Source organism: Neofelis nebulosa, chromosome 3 (genome assembly GCF_028018385.1).
Source record: "Neofelis nebulosa isolate mNeoNeb1 chromosome 3, mNeoNeb1.pri, whole genome shotgun sequence".
Lineage (NCBI taxonomy): Eukaryota > Metazoa > Chordata > Mammalia > Carnivora > Felidae > Neofelis > Neofelis nebulosa.
Window position 1 is genome coordinate 124,156,877 of NC_080784.1, and position 21,729 is coordinate 124,178,605.

The 21,729-nt window shown below is 38.0% G+C and overlaps 1 protein-coding gene and 1 pseudogene across 3 annotated transcripts in view; one reads left to right on the top strand and one right to left on the bottom strand.

Moving 5' to 3' along the window:
- METAP1 (methionyl aminopeptidase 1) overlaps positions 1-21,729 on the bottom strand; it is a 62,633-nt gene that overhangs the window by 22,032 nt on the left and 18,872 nt on the right. For all 3 annotated transcript variants that reach the window (XM_058721840.1, XM_058721839.1, XM_058721841.1), the window contains exons 2-6: positions 11,564-11,615; positions 4,457-4,569; positions 3,450-3,510; positions 2,196-2,287; positions 970-1,053 (exon numbers count right to left, since the gene is read on the bottom strand). In XM_058721840.1, coding sequence (XP_058577823.1) covers positions 970-1,053; positions 2,196-2,287; positions 3,450-3,510; positions 4,457-4,569; positions 11,564-11,615 — 402 coding nt within the window. The remainder of the gene's footprint in view (positions 1-969; positions 1,054-2,195; positions 2,288-3,449; positions 3,511-4,456; positions 4,570-11,563; positions 11,616-21,729) is intronic.
- LOC131507295 (small nuclear ribonucleoprotein G-like) lies at positions 8,059-8,435 on the top strand (annotated as a pseudogene).

Below are 21,729 nucleotides of genomic sequence, written 5' to 3' on the forward strand. Positions count from 1 at the left end.
AAATAAACGTCTTTAAAATACTTAACTAATTCAATAGGTCTTCATGATTTGTGTTTGATTACCAGAGCAGGTTTAATTAGTTTACCATATAATTTATTAACTAGTTTTGCTCTTGTCTTATGAACAAGATATTCATATAACGCGTGCACTCATGTATGCCAGGGTTTCAAGGTCTCTCCGTGAAGGATAGGCAATCTACCCCTATATCATATTTAGTACAAACATTTACCTGTTTACTGCCTTGTCATTGTAGAGATGAAAGGGAACATTTTGGGGTGCCTGGCTGGCTCAGTCAGAAGAGCATGCGACTCTTGATCTCAGGTTCATGAGTTCGAGCCTCGTGATGGGTGTAGTGTTTACTTAAAAAAATCAATTTTTAAAAGGAGGGGGCATTGTTCCTACTAATCTAGTTTCAGAAGTTGTATTCTTTTTTTATTTCAGAATATTTAATGTACATAGTGGCATGATTTATTTAAAGCACTAACAAAATTAATAATTTTATAAAAGTTAAAAATGTGAGGTTTTAGAAACAAAATATTTCAAGCTCACCTCAGACCTCAATGCCACAGATGGTTAAAAATGGTAATAATGACTATTCAATATTTTCTTTTAAAAGATTTTTAATTTTTTTTTGTGCATTTATTTTTGATACAGACAGAGCACAAGTGGGGGAGGGGGAGAGAGGAGGAGACATAGAATCCGAAGCAGGCTCCAGGCTCCAGGCTGTCAGCACAGAGCCCGACACGGGGCTCCAACTCACAAACTGCGAGATCATGACCTGAGCCAAAGTCGGACGCTCAACCAATTGAGCCACCCAGGTACCCCTGTTCAATATTTTCTATACTGAAAGAAAGTAAAATTTTGCTTTCAAATTAGCCATTAGAACTTTCAGAATTTCTAATTTTTTAGAAGCCTAAAGCATCTAATAAGGTGAAAAACATTTTCAAAGCATAAAAGTCAAGTTCTTACTAAGTGTACAGCATGATCTATTTCTTCAGTAGTTACACCAGGTTTAATCATGCCAGCAGCAATGTCCAATACTTCCCTAGCAAGCTGTAAAAGAGAAACATTTAATACATTCAAGAAGAAATGAAATAGAAACAGAAATCTGTACCCTTTGTACTATCTCAGATTTTGTGAGAAATCTGCAAAATGAATTTCACCCTGAATACTATAATCTTGAATTTTCATTTTAAAGCTATTTGTATTTCTAATGCCCATCGATAAATATGTGTGTAAAAATATGTAAATAAAATCAGGCTAACCAGCTTAATAAGTAAGCATGACTGAGTTCCATGTGAAAATGCATATCCTAAGGAATCTAAACAATAATCAATCGATGGAAGTTAAGTCTTCTCACATTTCTATACTTCCTAGGTACAGCAGCCTCCTGTTATCTGCAGGGGATATGCTCCAAGACCTCCTGGATGCCTGAAACCACAGACAGTTCCAAAACCGACACATACTGTTTTTCCTATACATATAAACCGATGATAAAATTTAATTTATAAATTAAGGATAGTAAGAAATTGACAACAGTAATAATAAAACAGAACAATTATAACAACATATACTCTCATAAAAGTTCTGTGAATGTGATCTCTCTCTCTCTGAAAATATCTTACTGTACTGTACTCACCCTTCTTGTGATGTGAGATAAAATGCCTACATGAGGAGATGAAGTGAAATGAATGGTGTAGGCTCTGTAATGTGGCATTAGGCTACTACTGATCTTCTGACAATATGTCAGAATGAAGATCACCTGGGTACAGACCGTGGCTGACTACAGGTAACTGAAACCGTGGAAAGCAAAACCACAGATAAGGGTGGGCCACTGAGTTTCACAATAGAGGCTTTTATTTAACTTTATATAAAACCTCAACTTTGCCCTATGTTACGATGACTCGTGAAAATAAAATGACAAAATATGAAAACTTGGTTCAATTAAAAAAAAAAACACAAGGATCAAAAAATGGACTGCCAACTTGCCATAGTACTTTTCAAAAAGGCTAAGTAGAAAAGAACCGTTGCATAAAATTATATGCTAACAATAGTTTAATGAAAAGTATGACTAGCCATAGTCTTACAATGTGACATTTGCTACCTTTGTAAATCAGCAAATCACTGACTTCATGTCTAGAAACTTCAAGCCCATTTCCATCTATCTTATCTCATGGGGAAAAAATAACTCTTACCCTACATACAAGTCGCATCCCTTCTATGTCTTCAGATGAGAGTAATTTAATTTGAGAAGTACCTTTAAGAGCCTGTTCAGATTCAGACATTCCTGGAAAAGAAAATCAATAAGAAAGCCAAAATGAAGGTAAAAATGTAGTATTTATTAGCATAATGATCTTCCCAATGACATAATAATAGTCAAGTCTCATTGTTTCACACAAGAGTACCCCATAACTTAGGAGGGTCCAAGTCAGATATTTTAAAGAGATATTCTCAACATGAAAAGGAAATTTGCCCCTCACCACCCAAAATAAATAAATAAATAAACTTAAAAAAAAAAAAAAAAAAAAGAGCACCTACAAGTCATTATAAAAAAACTCCTCCTCTAACTGGCAGGAAGCAACTTGTGCTACATATTACCTATCTTCCCCGGGCATCTCACTATCGGTATCTATAAACCAGAGAAGACCACGGAACCCACCTCAGGGGTGGTCAGGGTAGTAACAGGAGGAAGGAACACATGTAAACAGCTTAGCACAATGCCTGACACACAGTCATGAAAAAATACATATCAGTTATAGAATCATCATCATCGTCATCACCACTATTTCTATTACCGTTACAGCCCAGAGTCTTTAGTTAGGCATTCATTCGAGGCCCCCACAATCTATTTTTTATCTAAATAGACACTACATAAAGTAGAGGACACATTAAAATCAAAACAAGTTTTTGGGGCACCCGGGTGGCTCAGTCAATTGAGCGTCTGACTTCGGCTCAGGTCATAATCTCATGGCTCATGGGTTCAAGACCCATGTTGGGCTCTGTCCTGACAGTTCAGAGCCTAGAGCCTGCTTCAGATTTTGTGTCTCCCTCTCTCTCTGCCCCTCCCCTGCTCACACTCTGTCTCTCTGTCTCTGTCTCTCTCTCTCAAAAATAAACATTAAAAAGATTTTTAAAAAAATAAAAAAACAAAAACTAAATAAAATCAAAACAAATTTTTAATCTAAAATTTGATGTAACAACACAAAATACATTATGTTGAATGTAGCCTTTAACAGCTATATCAACAATGTTTTCAGAATTGGGCATATATCTAAGAGGAGGAAAGAATCTTTAACTCTCATAAATGTTCTAGTGTGTCTTGGAAAGACATGTTTACATTTACTGAAAAGCCAGCAATAAAAAATTTCTACAAAAAAGCACTCCTTTCCTTTGCAGTAATTACCAAGCCCACAAATTGAAAAATGTAGAATCGGCACAGCAGAATTTACCTAACGGGTGATCAGCATAATCTGGTCTTTGAATATAACTTGGCACTGGCCTTGTTGGCATCTAAAAACATCAGAGAGATTAGTTAAAACCAATTCAAATCTGAAAGTAACTTTCATTATTAAAATTTAATAACCAAGAAAATAAAAGTAGGGGAAAAACACTAAAGATATAAGTTCACTCATAGCATATAAATGAAAAACAAGTTTTAAATGACATCTTAAATATCGTATCTATTTCATGAAGACTAAGCTTTACTTTCCTAATGTTAACGCCACTCCCTTTCTTAGGATATTTAAGAAATATCCAGCAAGGATTTGAGACGACACACAGACAACATGGTGCCCAAGCAAAATGACAAACCAAAAACAATAATAAAATGTATTGAAGTAAACATATATCACTATGCTCCTGGTCATTATCCCTGAAGGCAGGATTAAAGAGACTTTCTTATGTTTTTGTTATTTGTCCAAATTTTAAAAATTAAAGGTACATTCCTTTTATAAAAAGAAAAACATCAATAAAGAGAATTTAAATATTTGAGGATGGCAGACAGATTTCAACTTAATTCCTATGTTATTAAGATTCTTGAGGTCCACCTGCCAAGAACATAGAAAGAACATAGGAAGGGGTAGGAGTGGCAGAAAAGCCATACGTAAATTAAGGTGGAAATATATTCCACTTTAAAAAAAAAAAAAAAAATGGAAAATAGAAATATACTACCACTGTGCTGGCCAGAAAATATCTACTCTACCTCATTCTTTTTTTAAGATTAAAGAATTTTTAATCCGTTCACCTAAGATGTTTTCTTTTCTCCTTTGTCCAGGACTGTCAATTATCCTAAAATCCAAATAATATATCATAAAAGCTAACGAGCTAGAATGCAAATTTCATCCTGATTACGTGATTCATAATTAGAATGTAAAACACATGTACCATTTCTAGGAAACTGAAAATTCTTAACATTAGTTTAAAAGAATGCAAAATTTTTATTACCTTATTTACTCACCAGTGGATAATGTGGTCTGAGTTTACCAGTATATCGATAGCCTGCCCACGGATCAGTGTTAATATCACCTTCTAGAGTCCAGGAAGACACTTCTCGCTTGGCCTTTTCATCTTCTGGGAGGTGGATGGATGAGAAAAAGAGAAAGAAATGCTTCAGTGGTCAAGCTACTGAGCACCAGCATACTTTAACCATCACTTGTTTGGAAACCAAGCCACAGAGACCAGGTATAAAAATCTAGCAAACTTCCACCCTAATCTAAATCACCAAAGCTTCTGCTTCCCTGCTATGTTCATAACCCTATGACTCTTCAAAGATCCAAACGTCTTGGGAGAAAAGGCCCAAGCTAAACATATTCTAAGTTTTTACACGAAATTGAATAGGAAGAGCTCCCAGAACTCCCTTTTCAAAAAAAATGCTAAATGTATTCTCTCTACAATGTCAATTTATAGGAAGACCATTTATTGAAATGTAAAATCTAAACCTAGGCAAAACTTCCCAACTGAGAGCGATACTATAAATGGATTCTGTGCTCTTACTAAAACAACAGAGTCTAAAAAATTCCACAGCAAATTTAAAATAAAAAAATTCCCACTTAGCTGATGAACAGCTTTCAGATCAATATTTCAAAATGCTTTGAAAATTTTATAGTCATCATTTGCCTTTTTTCAGGAGGGGGGTAATAGGATGTAGTGAGAAAGTCAAAGATAAGAGGGGGGAAATATCAATAGAAAATTACTGAAAACTCATTAGAAAAAGTAAGAATCACACACACACACACACACACACTCACTCATTCCTACTAATGTTATATTTACTGAAATGCACCTAAGAATTCTTTTCACATGGAACAGACCCTCAATGGTGTCTTATGTCCGCACCCTGACTGCATCTCTTATCCATCAAGTAAAATAAAACTAACCTAAGACTTTAAGGGCACCTGGATGGCTCAGTTGGTTAAGCATCCAACTTTGGCTCAGGTCATGATCTCACAGTTCATGAGTTCAAGCCCCACATCAGGCTCCATGCGGAAAACTCAGAGCCTGGAGCCTGCTTCAGATTCTGTGTCTCCCTCTCTCTCTGCCCCTCCCCTGCTTCTGCTCTGTCTCTCTCTCTCTAAAATAAATAAACATTAAAAAAAATTAAAAGAAAAACTAACCTAAGACTTTACACAGCAGGAATTCAAATCCCTCCTACACCAAGTATCAACCTATACACTTCCCAACTCACACTGATCTTCTCTTGATTACTGTTATCATTGACTTGAAAAATCAGACTTCAAATAATTTCTGCAGTGTACAAGAAAAATAAAACTGCCCCCCCCACACACACACGCTATCTAAAATATGAGACTCACACAATGTTAAGCTAGAAAGGAACAGTGAAATGGGTAAGGGGGTCCAAAGGTACAGACTTCCAGCTATAAGATAAGTGCGTGCTAGGGGTGTAAAGTATAGCATGGTGACTACAGCTAACAACAAAAAGACAACTGAGACTAATTTACTCATCAATTTACAGATGAGGAAACTGAGGTGATGTGGCTCACAGGAGCAGAGACGTGGGAATGCTGGTTCTCAGTCCAGTAGCCTCTGCAGAGAGCCCTTCGTCAACTTGGGATTGCAAGACTATTGAGGCACAACAGACTAGAATGCAAAAATATAGCCAGTCTTGGGGCACCTGGGTGGCTCAGTTGGTTAAGTGTCTGACGTTGGTTCAGGTCATGATCTCGTGGTTCATGGGTTAGAGTCCCACATCAGGCTCTGTGCTGACAGCTCAGAGCCTGAAGCCCACTTTGGATTCTGTGTCCCCCTCTCTTTCTGCCCCTCCCCCACTTGTGCACTCTCTCGCTCTCTCTCTTTCCCTTGCTCTCCCAGAAAAAAAAAAATGAATAACCTTAAAAATATATATATAGCCAGTCTGTTCACATTACTTTGGAAGAAAATTCAATAATATTACAAATAAAATAAAATAAAAGAATAAGACTAGAAAATAAGAATAGCAAAGGACGATGCCTGGGTGGCTCAGTTGGTTGAGAGTCAGATTCTTGATTTTGGCTCAGGTAATAATCCCAGGACTGTGGGATCAAAGCCCTATGTTGACTGTATGCTAAGTGTGGAGCTTGCTTGACATTCTCTTTCTCTCTCTCTCTCTCTCTCTCTCTCTCTCTCCCCCTTCCTCCCTCTGCCCCTCTCCCCTGCTCACACTCTCTCATTCTCTTAAAAAAAAAAAAAAAAAAAAAAAAAAAAAAACAGAATAGCAAAGGAAAAGAAAAGTTCTATCATGCTATTGAATTTTAGATCTTTCTCCCCTCTGGAGTTCAAGAAAGCCACTGTGAATGTGAATGTCAACAGGAAAACTGTTTCCCAACCCAAGATAAAAATGGACTCCACTCATTGCCCCTAGGGTCAAATATTACAGAAAACAGTTCAAAATACAGGCCAATGATGCCTGCTTCAGCCATGAATTGCATCAAGTGCTTCATCTGAAATATGAACTTCCAGAATCATTTTCACCTAAACCCAGACAGAACAGCAATCAAGATGCAGGCTTTCTGGTCTGACACACTTCTGGGGAAGGAGGAGGGAGAAGGAAGGGCATAAGATCTTTCAAAGCTTCCTGCTGATCTGCATTCAGACCCTTCCACAATCTATTGTCAAAAGAAAATTAAAAGCAGACCTCCAACAAATATAACTCAAAGCTATCTAAACAAGTAAAGATTGAAATATGGCAATTTCTTTTCTCTATGTAGAATTTACCTAGGGAAATTTACACTTCGAAAGTAAGTTAATTTACATTTTAGGCCCTCAATTTGAGGACACGTGGGTGGCTCAGGTTATAATCTCACAGTTGGTGAGTTAAAGTCCCACACTGGGTGAGCACAAACCCTGCTTCAGGTGAGCTCCAGCCCTGCTTCACTGCTTCAGGTTAAAAAAAAAAAAAAAAACACGAGCCCTGGGTGAGCCCTGCTTCTCTCTCTCTCTCTCTCTCTCCCTCTCTCTCTCTCTTTCTCTCATAATAAAGAAAGAAAGAGAGAGAGAGAGAGAGAGAAAGAAAGAATGAATGAACGAATGAATCAATTTGATCTCAGCCTTAAATCCTACAAACATTAACAGACACCTAGTAAGTATGAATCTTATGGAGTTTTGTAACAAAATTACATACTAATTGGTCTCTGTCAAAAGAATGAAAGCACAGGACGGTGTAAATAAAGATCTGTAAATAAAGCTGTCTTTGAAACATCATAATGCAAAAGGGCCAGGTACACTGCAGGCAGTGTCGAAGAGTACCTGATATGTGCAAGGTCTGGCCCAAAGTACATCATACCCACCAGGCCTCATTCTTTAAACAGTTCTGTGCAGGCTGTGTCTTCCAGCCAGCTGATAACAAAGAACTACATGTGTCTTACATATGCCTGGAACAGGACTTTCTAATCACAATCCTGACTCCGTTCTTCCAGAGATGATTATTAAATAATTGCTGAGCATTTACTAGGCATTGTACATATGCCAAGCACTTTATATGGATCTGATCATTTAATTCTCACAACAAACCTATAATTTCATCATTTTGGAGATAAGGCTTAAAAGTAATCCATGCTCGAGTGTGAAGGACTCCACGAATCCCGTTTGGAGGCATCTTTGAGCTCGCCAAGCAAGCATGATGGGCAAAGCTCACCCTCCCAAGTTGAAAAAATTTATGGACAAGAAATTATCATTGAAATTAAATGGTGACAGACATGTCCAAGGAATACTGCGGGGGTTCAATCCCTTTATGAATCTTGTGATAGATGAATGTGTGGAGACGGCAACTAGTGGGAACAGAACAATATTGGAATGGTGGTAATTCGAGGAAATAGTGTCATCATGTTAGAAGCCTTGGAACGAGTATAAACAATGGGTGTGTTCACCAGAAGAAACCAACTGCCCTCACATGTCCCCTCCATAGCACCTGTTTTACTACAATATAAAAATCAGGTCATGCATTTTCATATTGAACTTTTTTTGTTAAATAAACTTCTTTAATAGTCAAAAAACAAAAAAACAAAAACAAAACAAAAAAAAAGTAATCTGTGCTCACAAAGCTTGGTGGAAGTAGTTCTCTGAATTATCACATAACACCTTCTCTCTGCAATCCAAAAATCAAGCTTGCTAGTTTCGAGGAGTAGAGGAAGAGAATAAATAGTGTAAAGTTTTTTGTTTTTTAAATAGAGTTTTCATATCATATTTCTGGCTATTCAAGAGATACCTGTAAAACATTCCTACCTTTTACTCTAGGCAAAGGTGACAAACACACTGAATGTATCAGTAATAAAGTAAAAACAATGATAATCTAAAACATACTATATTATTATTAAGATGTAAAGTGCTACAACTTTTATAGGTCAGACTGAAAGCCAATGCTACTGCCTACATTCTGACAGGAGATACACATTGGACACTGTGTACTCAAGCCAGCATGTCAGCATTACATGCCTTTTTTTTTTTAATGTTTACTTATTTTTGAAAGACAGAGAGGAGGTGGGGGAGGGGCAGAGAGAGAAGGAGACAGAATCTGAAGCAGACTCCAGGCTCTGAGCTGTCAGCACAGAGACTGTCGTGGGGCTGGAACCCATAAATTCTGAGCTGAAGTCAGACGCTTCACCGAATGAGCCACCCAGGCACCCCTTTAAGGGCTTTGCAATCTAAGTGATCGTCTTCACTAGGACACATAAAAAATAAATACTCCATTGACTCATTTCTTTAACTGGCACTTGAAATTTTCCTAAGGTCTTATTAGCTTCTGCAATCAAAACAACTCCAGGTCCAGATGGCTTCACTGGTAAATTCTACCAAATATTTACAGAAGAAATAATACCAGTTCTACACAATCTCTTCTAGAAAAGAGGAGGGAACATCTCCCATTTTATGAGTCTGGGATTACTCTGATGCCAAAACTAGGCAAAAATATTAACAGCAAATGTCAGACCAATATCTGCACCAACATAAATATAAATCAGGCCTCCTTAATTAGAGATCAGTACACATTACAGTTAAAAAAAAGAAAAGAAAAGAAGGGCACCTGGTGGCTCAGTCGGTTAAGCATCTGACTTGGACTCAGGTCATGATCTCACAGTTTATGAGTTTGAGCCTCGCGTCGAGCTCTGTGCTGACAGCTCAGAGCTTGGAGCCTGCCTCAGATGCTGTGTCTCCCTCTCTGCCCCTTCCCCAGTCATTCTCCCCCACCCTCAAAAATAAAATAAACATGAAAAAAAAAATTTTTTGAAGAAAAGAAAAGTTACTGCTTCCTATGTTAGTTCATTATTGTTTCTTTGAACACGGTGTGATCTGTAATATGCTTGGCTCCTTGCCAGTCCAACATTCTTTTCCCCCGATCCCTTTTCCAGCTATTCCTCTTAGCCCTGGATGTTAACCTTCCCCTACACCATTCCCTCCTCCAGAATAGTCATCCTCAATGGTATAGTCAGGGTCAATTTAATAGTGTGTAAAAGACACAGGGCTGGCCAGCCGAGAGCGGTCTCCATCCAACAGCATAACATAGCCCAAAGGGATCAAGAATAGTGCTCACCCCTAAGAAAATCCATCTCCAAAAAATCCAGGAGGGCACCATTTAAAAGAAGGCACCATGTGTAAACACCAGAGCTATAAGTAAAACGCAAACGGTCTCAGTCCGAGGCAGTAATAATTATGTTCTTTTTACTTAGGGAACATGAGCTATTTAATTCTCTTGGAGTGTAGGTCATAATAGCCCTTATTTCCTGTAGGAATCCAATATTAACGAAACACACACACTTCAACAAGTTAACATATGCATGGGGTAGAGACCCATTCTCAGCTTTTTTACTAACATACTGTTTCACCTCAACCTTTCCCTTCCCTATGCTTTAACTTCCTGGATATAAAATGTTAATAACTGGCTCAAAAGAGCTCTAACAATATCTAACACATCAGACATACAATACTTAATGTGTGACTTAAGTTACATATTAAATAAAAGTAAATGGCATTTTTAAACCAACCTCTATACTGTACTTTGATCTTAAGTAACAAACCCTGTCATTTATGCTTTCTTAAACTCTTATGTATTCATAATCGTATTTCCTCATTTCTAACCACAATTCCTCCCACAATAACCTAACATTTCCATTAAATGTAGACTTCACTTATAGAACCACAGAAAATAAGTCTTTTTAAATTTTAATTTCCCTTTCCTTCAAATGGTGGTTGAACTGACCTCAGTGAGGTTTTAAGATATAAATATATACATATGTATATACATACATATATGAAATAATCTATCTACTTTATTAAACCAGCAAATTCCTAAAAAATATACAGTTAGATGAATAAAAAATACCAAGAGCATTAAGACGAAACTTAAGATGGATGAAGACTGTCTGCCAAGCCTTCATCCATTAGGATGGCAATGCTTTAAGACCAGAAAGCCCTTGTCAATTTTCAGGTAACTGTTACAAATTGTCTTAAGCCCTTAAGCCAGCCCACTAATGAAATGAATTTACAGGATGAGTAAGTAAGCCAAAGCAAGAAAGGGCATGTGAGTTGGCAACAGATCCATGCGGCTGACAGCAATAGCTAAGAAGCAGCTAATCGTTTCACTTTGTTGTGTCTCACAAAGTAACTTTAAAAAGGAAAATTGAGTATCTAGCTGCAAGTAATAAAACATCAAAAAACAAAGTAATAAAATTTTGAAATAGCAATCAAATTGAAACTAAACAAAAACAAGAGGTCTGGCTAAATTTAGAACCCAGACAGCTCATGTGCACCTGCCTACAACACTGCTACAATGGAAAGAGGGTGCCAAAAAATTAGGACATTCTCAGGTACTGCTCAAGAAAAACCATCTATCCTAGCAACCATCTCATGTTTTCATGTTACATACAGGATTAACAAAGACAGTACTCAGCCACATTTTATTTGCATGTTTATGCACCACAAAGAATAAAAAATTTTAAAATATGTGCTAATTCTAGAACATATAGGGATTACACGTTCAGAACATTCACATATACACTTTCAGAACTGGAAGACTTCTAGTCTTCTGCAAAAAGCCTCTTCTAAAACGATTAACACAGAGATGTGTAATTTTACTTACTTGCTTTCTTATGCAGTAACTTGTGAGTTGCCCAACTTCCTTTAAAACATTCCTAAAAGAGCAAACATGAAAATTAGTGTCAGACCTTCCTTAATCAGAAACATCTTAAGGAATACTGTATGTAAGATACAGTTACTGGAAACTCTGCAAAAATCTAAATCAGTTGAGTTTACTATATTCAGTATTTAGGAAAGCTTAAGAAATGATGATATCTATTTAAAAGTTCACTTCAAAAACCATCCTAAACTTGAGAGTACTTCAAATAAGCAAGAAACATCAGCCTATATTATAAATAGTAGTCATAGTCAGGGCGCCTGGGTGGCTCAGTTGGATGAGAGTCCGACTTCGGCTCAGGTCATGATCTCACGGTTTGTTAGTTCGAGCCCCGCGTCAGGCTCTGTGCTGACAGCTCAGCCTGGAGCCTGCTTCGGATTCTGTGTCTCCCTCTCTCTCTGCCCCTCTCCCAATCATTCCCTGTCTCTCTCTCTCTCTCTCTCAAAAATAAATAAACATTAAAAAAAAATAGTCATAGTTATATTTCAATTTTATGTCACCAAATTATTTTTAAGCATTTGAAAAGAACCATGACCCATGTCATACACTGGAGGGATTGGGGGGGGGGGGGGGACACACAAGGAAAATTTTGCAGATTTTTCCATTATTTATAGTTTGATTCCTAGTTAGTTGTAGCCTCATTGTTTTCTACACACTGACAATCCTACACTGTAAGTTCAGTAAGGGAAGGGACATTGTCAAGTTTACCATCACATGCCCAGAGGCAACCGTAGTGGCTGGTACACAGTGGAGATTCAGTGCGTACTTGCTGATTGATCAGAATGGATGAATGATGTGAAAGACTGGACTTTTCACTTAGGAAAAAAGTTCATAGGACATATTTCAGACACCAATAGGAAATACTATATTGGGAAAATGAACTCAAGTAATAAATTGAATTCAAATAATGAACTCAAGTAATAAATCAGAAAAATGAATTCAACCATAGATCTTATTTATGCTTTGATTTTTATAGTATTTCCCTCAAAGAGTTTAAAATCACTCAAACAAATCAGTACAAATACTAAGAGAATTCAGAAACTCCTACAAATGTTTTGACTTTGCAAACATAAAAGAGTAAGTAATGGATAAGAAAAAGCTATGACAAAAGTAGAAAGCCTCCCTAGGACTATGTAGTAATTAAACTACATGACACCAGTGTCGCTAAAGCTACTCTCCCTAAAGGTTGTCCATGGGCTCTGAGGGGTTAGTTTCTCCCTCCAGGGCCAGGATGTTCACTACTTCTCCTTTCCTCTCCTTGTACCCTACACAGCCTGTAACTGTTTGCATTCAGAAAACCCAGGTCAGAGGCACCTGGGTGGCTCAGTCAGTTAAGCATCTAACTTCAGCTCAGGTCATGATCTCAGGGTTCGTGAGTTCAAGCCTCACATCAGGCCCTGTGCTTATGATAGGGAGACTATCCTGGATTACACAAGTAGGCCCTAAATACCATCATCATGAGTATCCTTATAAAAGAGAGGCAAAGAGAGGTTCACCCACACAGGAAAAAAGGTAACATGGCCAGAAGGGTAGAGATTGGAGAAATGTCGTAGAGCCTCTGCAGGGAGCATGGCCCCACCATCACCTTGATTTAGACTCAGTGAAACTGATTTTGGACTTCCACCTCCAGAACTATGAAAGAATACTCTGCTGTTGTTTTATGCCAATATGTGGCAATTTGTTAACAGCAGCCACAGGAAACTAAGACAGTAAATAACAAGACACCAGGGCACAGCAAAAGAATGAATCCAATCCACTACTAATTGAGGGTGAAGGATCAATTACAGTCTTCTTGAAGCTTTTTTTGCTTACATGTACTTATTCATGGGGTCAACTCCCAATTATGCATGGTGATTTTTATTTATGTTTTAAAATGTTTTTATACTTATTTATTTGAGAGACAGAGACAGAGAGAGAGAGAGAGAGAGAGAGAGAGAAAAGGAATGAGCCAGGGAGGGAAAGAGAGACAGGGAGACACAGAACTCAAAGCAGGCTCCAGGCTCTGAGCTGCCAGCACAGTTCGACACCGGGCTCGAACTCACAAACCATGAGATCATGACCTGAGCCAAAGTCGGACACTAACCAACTGAGCCACCCAGGCGCCCCTTTGCATGGTAATTTTTAAATGGGATGAGCAAAGGCACATGACTTATTTTAAGAAACTTAATTTCAGTCAGCAATTTCAACCTCTTCTTTTCCACCCCTTTCCAAATTATTCATCATCATGGATAAGACTGACAAGAGGGAGGAGACAGATTGGAGTTTCACTTGTTTTTCCCTCCTCCCACCCTAGCTGGTAACAAAGATGTTTATGGCAGTAAGACATTCAGCAAGGAAAAGTTCAGGGACGAGGAAAGAAAGGAGTGAGGCATTCAGGGTGGGTCCTAGAATACCAGTCTAAAAGTCGGCCAGGCCTAGAAGCAAAATCCCACCATGGCTGCATGCTAGGTGCACCAATGTTTTTCTTCAGTTCAAGACCTTGACTCCAATGTTTCCTTAAACCAGACAAACCATCTGCATGCTAAATATGCTTGGTACAATTTTCAATTCATTTTCATTATGCCAGCTTAGAATAAATCAACTGAATGTCTGCTCAATGAGAACAATATATTGCTAAAGTGGCTTACACATCTCCTAGGAACAAATAGAACCACTATTGCAGCACTTCTATAAATAGACTTCCCTGAAAAAAATTAAGGACAGATTCTTGTCCCAACACATACGCCCCCTTCTCCAAAATCCTAAGGTACTCCAATTGTTACGTAAGCACAAGCACAGTTTGTGCCCTCAGCCTGGCTATCCCTCTTCCTGCCATCACTGAAATTAGGACATAAGAAGGCAGAAAACCATCAAAAAATGAGAAGAAAATGTCAAGAACAATACAGAAGAGACTTCTGGACAGAGCAGGGTTATCAAAGGTGACCCTGTAGATACTCTTCAGCTCTACAAGCCTAGGATTCCATCTTACAAGTAATTATGGAAGACATTACAAGTTCTCAAAAGCTTAAAAATGTGACAGTAGAAATGATGATCTCAAAGTTAACCTCTCCCAAAAGCAGACTGAAATGACAAAAAGTTGAAAATAACAAGATGGTATTTGTGAAACAAAGGACTTGCAACCAACAAGTCTGGGGCACCTGGCTGATTCAGTCAGTAGAGCATGCGACTCTACCTCGGGGTTTTAAGTCCGAGCCCCATAATGGTGTAGAAAATTACTTACAAATAAAAAAATTTTTAAAAATCTTAAAAAAAAAAAAACAAGTCTAACATCTGAATAATAAAATTTCAGAAAGAAAAGGGTGAGGAGAAATCAAAGAAATAAGTTTTCCATAACTGAAAGACAGGAGTTTCCAGACTGAAAAGACCCCCGAAGAATAAAACGCAACTTGCCCAAGGATACAATATGAAATTTCTCAACACTGAGATAAGATCCAATAAGCTTCCAGAGAAGGGGGGAGAGGGGGGCATAAATATGCAAAAGATTATGAATCCCATGGCAACAGACTTTTCAACACTGGAAGCTGAACGAAAATGGAGAATATAAAAATTCTGAGAAAACAATTTCCAAACTAGAATTCCAAACCCAGCCAAACTGAAAATCAAGTGTCAGGGTATATAACAAGACATTTTCAGAATCTCAAAAATCTACCTCCTGTGCCATCTTTCTCAGGAAGCTATTGGAGGAGACAGTGCATAAAACATGAGAACTAACCAAGAAAGAGGATGATGTGATACAGACAAAAGAGAAGTAAAGGGCGATGCTTGAAGAGGGATATAAGGAGGACTGCTCCGAAGCAAGCCCAGGGAACAAGTTATGGCTGGAGGTCAGAGAGTTCCCAGATAAAACCGATTACATGCCAAATGTATTTAACAGTACTGAGAGGAATTCTATGAAATTGTAGAAGAGTCTGGGAATGAATCAGTAAACGACCAAAGGATACTGTTAAAAGAACGGGAAAGAGGGAGGCCTGGCTGGCTCAGTCGGTGGAGCTGTGACTCTTCATCTCAGAGTTGTGAGTTCCAGCCCCAAGTTGGGGGTAGAGCTTCCTTAGAAAGAAAAAAAAAATGGATAATAGGGGGCACTGGACTGGCTCAGTCAGAAGAACAACATGTGACTCTTGACCTCAGGGCCATGAGTTTGAGTCCCATGTTGAGTGTAGAGACTATAGATAGATAGATAGAATGGGATATAGAGGAAAGCAGGGAGGGGATTTGTAAGTTACAAACATTTGTCTAGGTATGTGAAATAATTTGAATAACCAACTAAAAAGTTACAAAAAGTTATTTTAATTAATTATGGACATTTTGCCTCCATGATGTTGAGACAGTAAACATAAACCCAATCAAGAAACATCTAAATTACTTTATTGTGAGTTAAGCTTCTATACAAAATATTTTAAAACATATATAGTGCTAAAAAAATCTCTAAAGCTTAAAGTATGAATAAAATCAATATCAATATTTTATCAATAAAATCAAAATCAATATAAAAAATCAATAGGTAACTTTAGAAAGAAAACACAGACTTTTAAAACTAGGAGAAATTTACAATTTTACAGAAGATGAATTCAAGGGGCATATGGGTGGCTCTCTCAGTTAAGTGTCCAACTCTTAATTTTGGTTCAAGTCATGATCTTGCAGTCATGAGATCGAACCCCGCATCAGGCTCTGTGCTGGTAATGGAGCCTGCTTAAAATTCCCTCTCTCCTTCTGCCCTTCCTCTGCTCACGCTCTCTCCTAAAAAAAGAGAGAGACAGAGAGAGAGAGATGAAACCAAGTGATCTCCCACACTCAATAGGACTTCTATCACACTGTAATATATGTTACATAAAACTATGAGAGAGATTTTTTAAATGCTATTATATAGATAACCATTTTTCAAATGAATTTTATTTTCTACAATGTAATAATTTAAAATGCTTGCTCACTGCCATATATATATATGTCTAGATATTCAAATGCGGTTTAAAATTAAAAAGTAAACATCTTCTATGTCTAATGATACCATCTAGGTTGAATACCCACTGTATCAATTCCTTTAGTGTGATACTTAACTTTTTTTAGATCACTGAATCTTTTGAGAATCTTGGGAAAGCAATCATTCCCCTCCACAGAAAAAAACAAATCCATGCACATATAAACTCATGCACACAATTCTACTCATTTATTCATATAAATACAGAATGCACATTATGACCAAAGCACTTGCAAGGTGCTAGGCATTCAGCAGTGAACAATATAGGCCTGTTCTAGACAAATATTACACGGCTAATTACACAATTACACAGTTTAAGTCATAAGGGCTAAAAAGAAAAAGTACATGGTGCCATTAAAAGAGGAAGAAGACAAAAGCTAAAGATATAGTCAGGGATCAGATTAGGTTAAGGATTCTGGTCTACTCTAATAACAGAAAGCCATTAAAGAGTTTTAAACCAAGGAATAACCTGAAAAAGACTGAATTCCTGGCATCCCTGATCTCCATCAAACCCAAAATCAAAACCCCTTTTTCTAAATAATAGCTTAAAGAATGGTCTTAAGAACTGGTTTTTAATATAGGCAGTCCTTGCTTTGCATAGTAGTAGAGCCATTAAAAATGACCAGGACAAGCTATAACCATACAAAGAATCTTGTAAGAAATTGTAAGAAATTACAATTGTTCCATGACCTTTAAAATTTTTTGATAAAACATTAAAAAAAAACTCTGTCAGTTATAAATATATAGAGAACTGGGGGGTGAAGGAATAAAAGTAACACTTATGTACACTGTAATACTGAGAATTAGAGTGTTTTGTTTCTTTATTTAAAAACTTAGCAAGGGGCGCCTGGCTATCTCAGTTGATCTCAGGTCATGAGTTCGAGCCCTACACTGAGTGTGCAGAGACTGCTTAAATAAATAAATAAAATTTTAAAAAATTAAAAAATAAAAACTCATCAAGACTAATTTGAACAACGTTTAGCCTTCTTCCCACTGATAACTTATGAAACGGAGTGAGCATCTTTTTGTGCTTGGCAAATTATCCCTCTCCTTTCTAGATGTGGAGTAGCTTCCAAATTTTATCCTTTGCACTTTCAAAACCTCTGAGACTTCCTTTAAAGTTTTTGTTGGTTATCGTTTCCCCTGAGACACTGTCATTCTTTTCAGCGCAACCAGTTTCCTCATTTGTGTCAACAAGCTGGTCTCACAGAGGTGCTCTGACTACTCGTCTCAAGTTTCTAGAATGGTGAGCTATGCCAACATTCCCATGGTCAGCTACTTTTTCTACAACCCCATTTATGTTCTATTTAGATTTCACTTTCAGCATTATCATTTACCATTTCTTTGCTGCACTTTCATCTTTGTTGACAGATTCCTTCTTTCAATTACATTTGTAAAATATCACAGAAGTTCTCACTGAAAGACAAGAAAGCACCACGACTACAGGCTTTGCTGTCTGTCTGGATGAGAACTGAATGACGGATGCACAGCGACCAATCACTGACAGGTTTTGAAAGAAGGGAGTGACTGGTCACCAATCAAGATGCACACCTGTGATTTACATAGTGCTCCTAGGACTGAAGAATTAGCCCTCAAGTGTGTACTTTATGTAATTACTCTGTGATGTTAGGAGACTTGGTTTCGTTTAACTAAACTATGGTAACTAAACTCATGCGTATCAAAACTGCAAAGTAAGATCTGCCTTTAGGGGGCACCTGGCTGGCTCAGTTGGCAGAGCGTGTGACCTGAGTTCAAGCCCCTCATTGTGCAAAGAGCTTACTTAAAAAAACAAAAAAAAACAAAAAAAATCTGCCTTTATATAGTTGGCACTCTCATACAACCTATTTATAAAACCTTTCTAAATGGGTTAAGTGAACAAAAACGCTTCTGCATCACTCAACATCTTTTTTTACCCTCACAGAAGCTGACACACATTTCCGTAAGTTAAAAAAAATCTCTATCCCAACTGATTCATTTAGAGAACACAGAAGTTTACATACCAATTTTAATGGGGGCAGGAGGGAGGGGTACGTACCAATCTGAACAAGAAAGGGTAGGGGAAGAACTATCAGAGAGGAGAGGTAAAAGAAGCATTTAAAATGTTGCCAAAAATTTAGTATATTCACCTAATTTTTTAATACTAAAAAAAATACTGCCTACTTATTACTAAGGATAATTCATAATTCATAAAGGGTTTCTAAGTAGGGACAACTCAAAACCCACAAGGCTTTCTAAAACATTCCTTTTCAAAACTAAGGTTAGGGCAGTGGCTAAAATCATGGACTTTGAAATCAGACAGACTTGTATCCTAGCTTGGTCACTTATTAAGCTGTGATACTGGAGAAAAAAAAAATCTTAGTATCTCTTCAGTTCCACTTTCCTCAACTGTTATGTTGGGAAAACAATTAGGTTAAATGTGTGGCCAATAAGTGTTCAATTCTAATTGTCATCCATTTTACTTTTTCAAGCAATTTAAATTTTAACGTTGAAAAGATGATGCACCTACATATCTATCTTTAACATGTTGTCAACCCTGGCCCAAATTCCTGGCTTGTGAAAACTGATGGCAATTAGGCAGCTATTGCTTACTGTGAGCTTTGTATCTGACTAGCATCATTACTGCCCACAGAAGCTGCACAGTGGGGAAGGGGATGCAACCCAAAGTTCAAATTTGCTCCTAACACGCAGACCATCAGAGAACCCAGCCTACTGGCTCAAGGTGTCTGAGTACAACCTGGGACCAATCTCTGGCAGAATACTAAGCTATGCAACCCTTAGAAAGCCAGGCCACGAAGACAGAGTGCTCCAGGAGAAATCCTCTAATTTTGGTTCAAGAATCAGAGTTCGTGAGTTTGAGCCCCGCGTCAGGCTCTGTGCTGATGGCTCAGAGCCTGGAGCCTGCTTCAGATTCTGTGTCTCCCTCTCTCTCTGCTCCTCCCCTGATCATACGCTGTCTCTCTCTCTCAAAAATAAATAAAGATTAAAAAAAAAACAAATCAGGACAGGGAACTCCTAATGCTCAAAGAGCATGGGTATCCACCTTCTCTCTCTTCTATCCTCTCACACCCCAGACCCCAAAGTGATCCTGAGGTGGCCATCTACTACATGAGTTTGTAGGAGCCAAAGTTCTGACGAAGGGGCATTTTCCTTCTCTGATCAGTGCAGAGAGGGTGGGATTAAACCCTACTGCCTTTTTTTTTTTTTTTGCCTCTGCCCTCTCGCCATTTGACCACAGATACAGGCACAGTCATGAAGTGTGCAGCAAAGCAGGTAACTAAACCGCAGCTTACTGGCCAGAAGACCAAAAAAGAGAATTCCCAAAGAACCAGAAAGTACCTGCAAGTTGTTCCAGAAAGGGAACTTACGGAAAGTTGTCCATAATACAATAAACTGATGCTTGTGAGAAAAGAACTAATCGAAAATCCATCATCCAAGTCTCAGACCAAGCACTGGGTCAGAAGGCAGGTAAGAACTCATAGCCTGAATCTAACTAGATTAATAGCCTGCTAAAACAAAAATATCAACATTCTCCATAGGATCTAAACAAGACTCAAGATCTCATAATATTCAAAATCTCCAGGATACAATCTAAAATTATTTGACATATATTGGGATGCTTGGGTGGTTCAGTCAGTTAAGCATCTGACTCTTGATTTCAGCTCAGGTCATGACCTCATGGTTCATGGGTTTGAGCCCCACATCAGGCTCTGTGCTGACAGTGCAGAGTCTGCTTGAGATTCTCTCTCTACCCCCATTCATTCACTTTGTCTTTCTCTCAAAATAAATGTTGAAAACTTTTTTTAAAAACTATTTGACATAGGGGCACCTGGGTGGCTCAGTGGGCTGAGCGTCTGACTTCAGCTCAGGTCATGATCTCAAGGTCTGTGGGCTCGAGCCCCGCCTCAGGCTCTGTGCTGACAGCTCAGAGCCTGGAGCCTCCTTCCGATCCTGGGTCTCCCTCTCTCTCTCTGCCCCTCCCCACTCACACTCTGTCTCTCTATCCTTCAAAAATAAACATTAAAAAAAAAATTTTTTTTAATTCAACAAGGCATGAAAAATAAATATAAAAGGCATACAGACAGGGAAGGCAGGAAGAGGGAGAGAGAGAGGGAGAGAGAGGAGAGAGGGAGAGAGAGGAGAGAGGGAGAGAGAGGAGAGAGAGAGATAGAGGGAGAGGGAGAAAGAGGGAGAGAGAAGGAGAGAGGGGGAGGGAAAGAGAGAGGAAGGAAGGAGGGAAGGAAGGATCCTCTTTCAAAGATGACATAATTATCTATATAAAAATACAGCAGCACCTGGGTGGCTCAGTTGGTTGAGCGTCCAGCTCTTGATTTTGGCTCAACACTAAGCATGAAGGCTGCTTAAGATTTTCTTTCTTCTCTCTCTCTCTCTCTCTCTCTCTCTCTCTCTCTCTCTCCCCCCCCCCCCCCCGGCCCCCGCTCCTCTCTTCTCTCCTTCTGCCCCTCTCCCCCGGCTCAGGCTCTTTCTCTCTCAAATAAAAAAAAAATACAAATAAATAAAAAAAATTAGAAATACAAAGGAAAAAACTCCCAGAAGTAAAATATCAGGGTTACAAATACAGAGTCAACACACAAAAACCCACTGTATTTCTATATACTGGCAGTATATAACTGGAAAATGACACAAGAGCAATACCATTAAAAACCACTCCTCCCAAAATTAAATAATATAAAAGTAACAAAACATGAACAGCAGCTATAGGCTGAAAACTAGTTAATAATAAGAGATCAAATATGACCTAAATAAGTAGAGAGGTATCTTGTATGCACAGAGTGGAAAACTCAACATCTGAAAGATGTCAATTCTCCCCAAATTCATTTATAAGTTTTAAGCAATTCCAATCAGGATTTTTCTTTTAGACATAAAAAAGTACAATTCTAAAATTTATATAAAAATGCAAACAAACTAGAATTGCTCAAACAATTTTGAAAAAGAAGAAAAGAATTGGAGGACTCTTACACTTTTTCTCACATTCAGGAAATAATTTTTCTATTTCTACTCTAAAAATATTAGAGACTCATGCTGAAACCTATGAAATTCATTTTCGGCATCCATAGAAGCAATTTTTTGTATTTGATGTAATGATTTGATGTATTACTATATTAATAGCTTTTCCTAT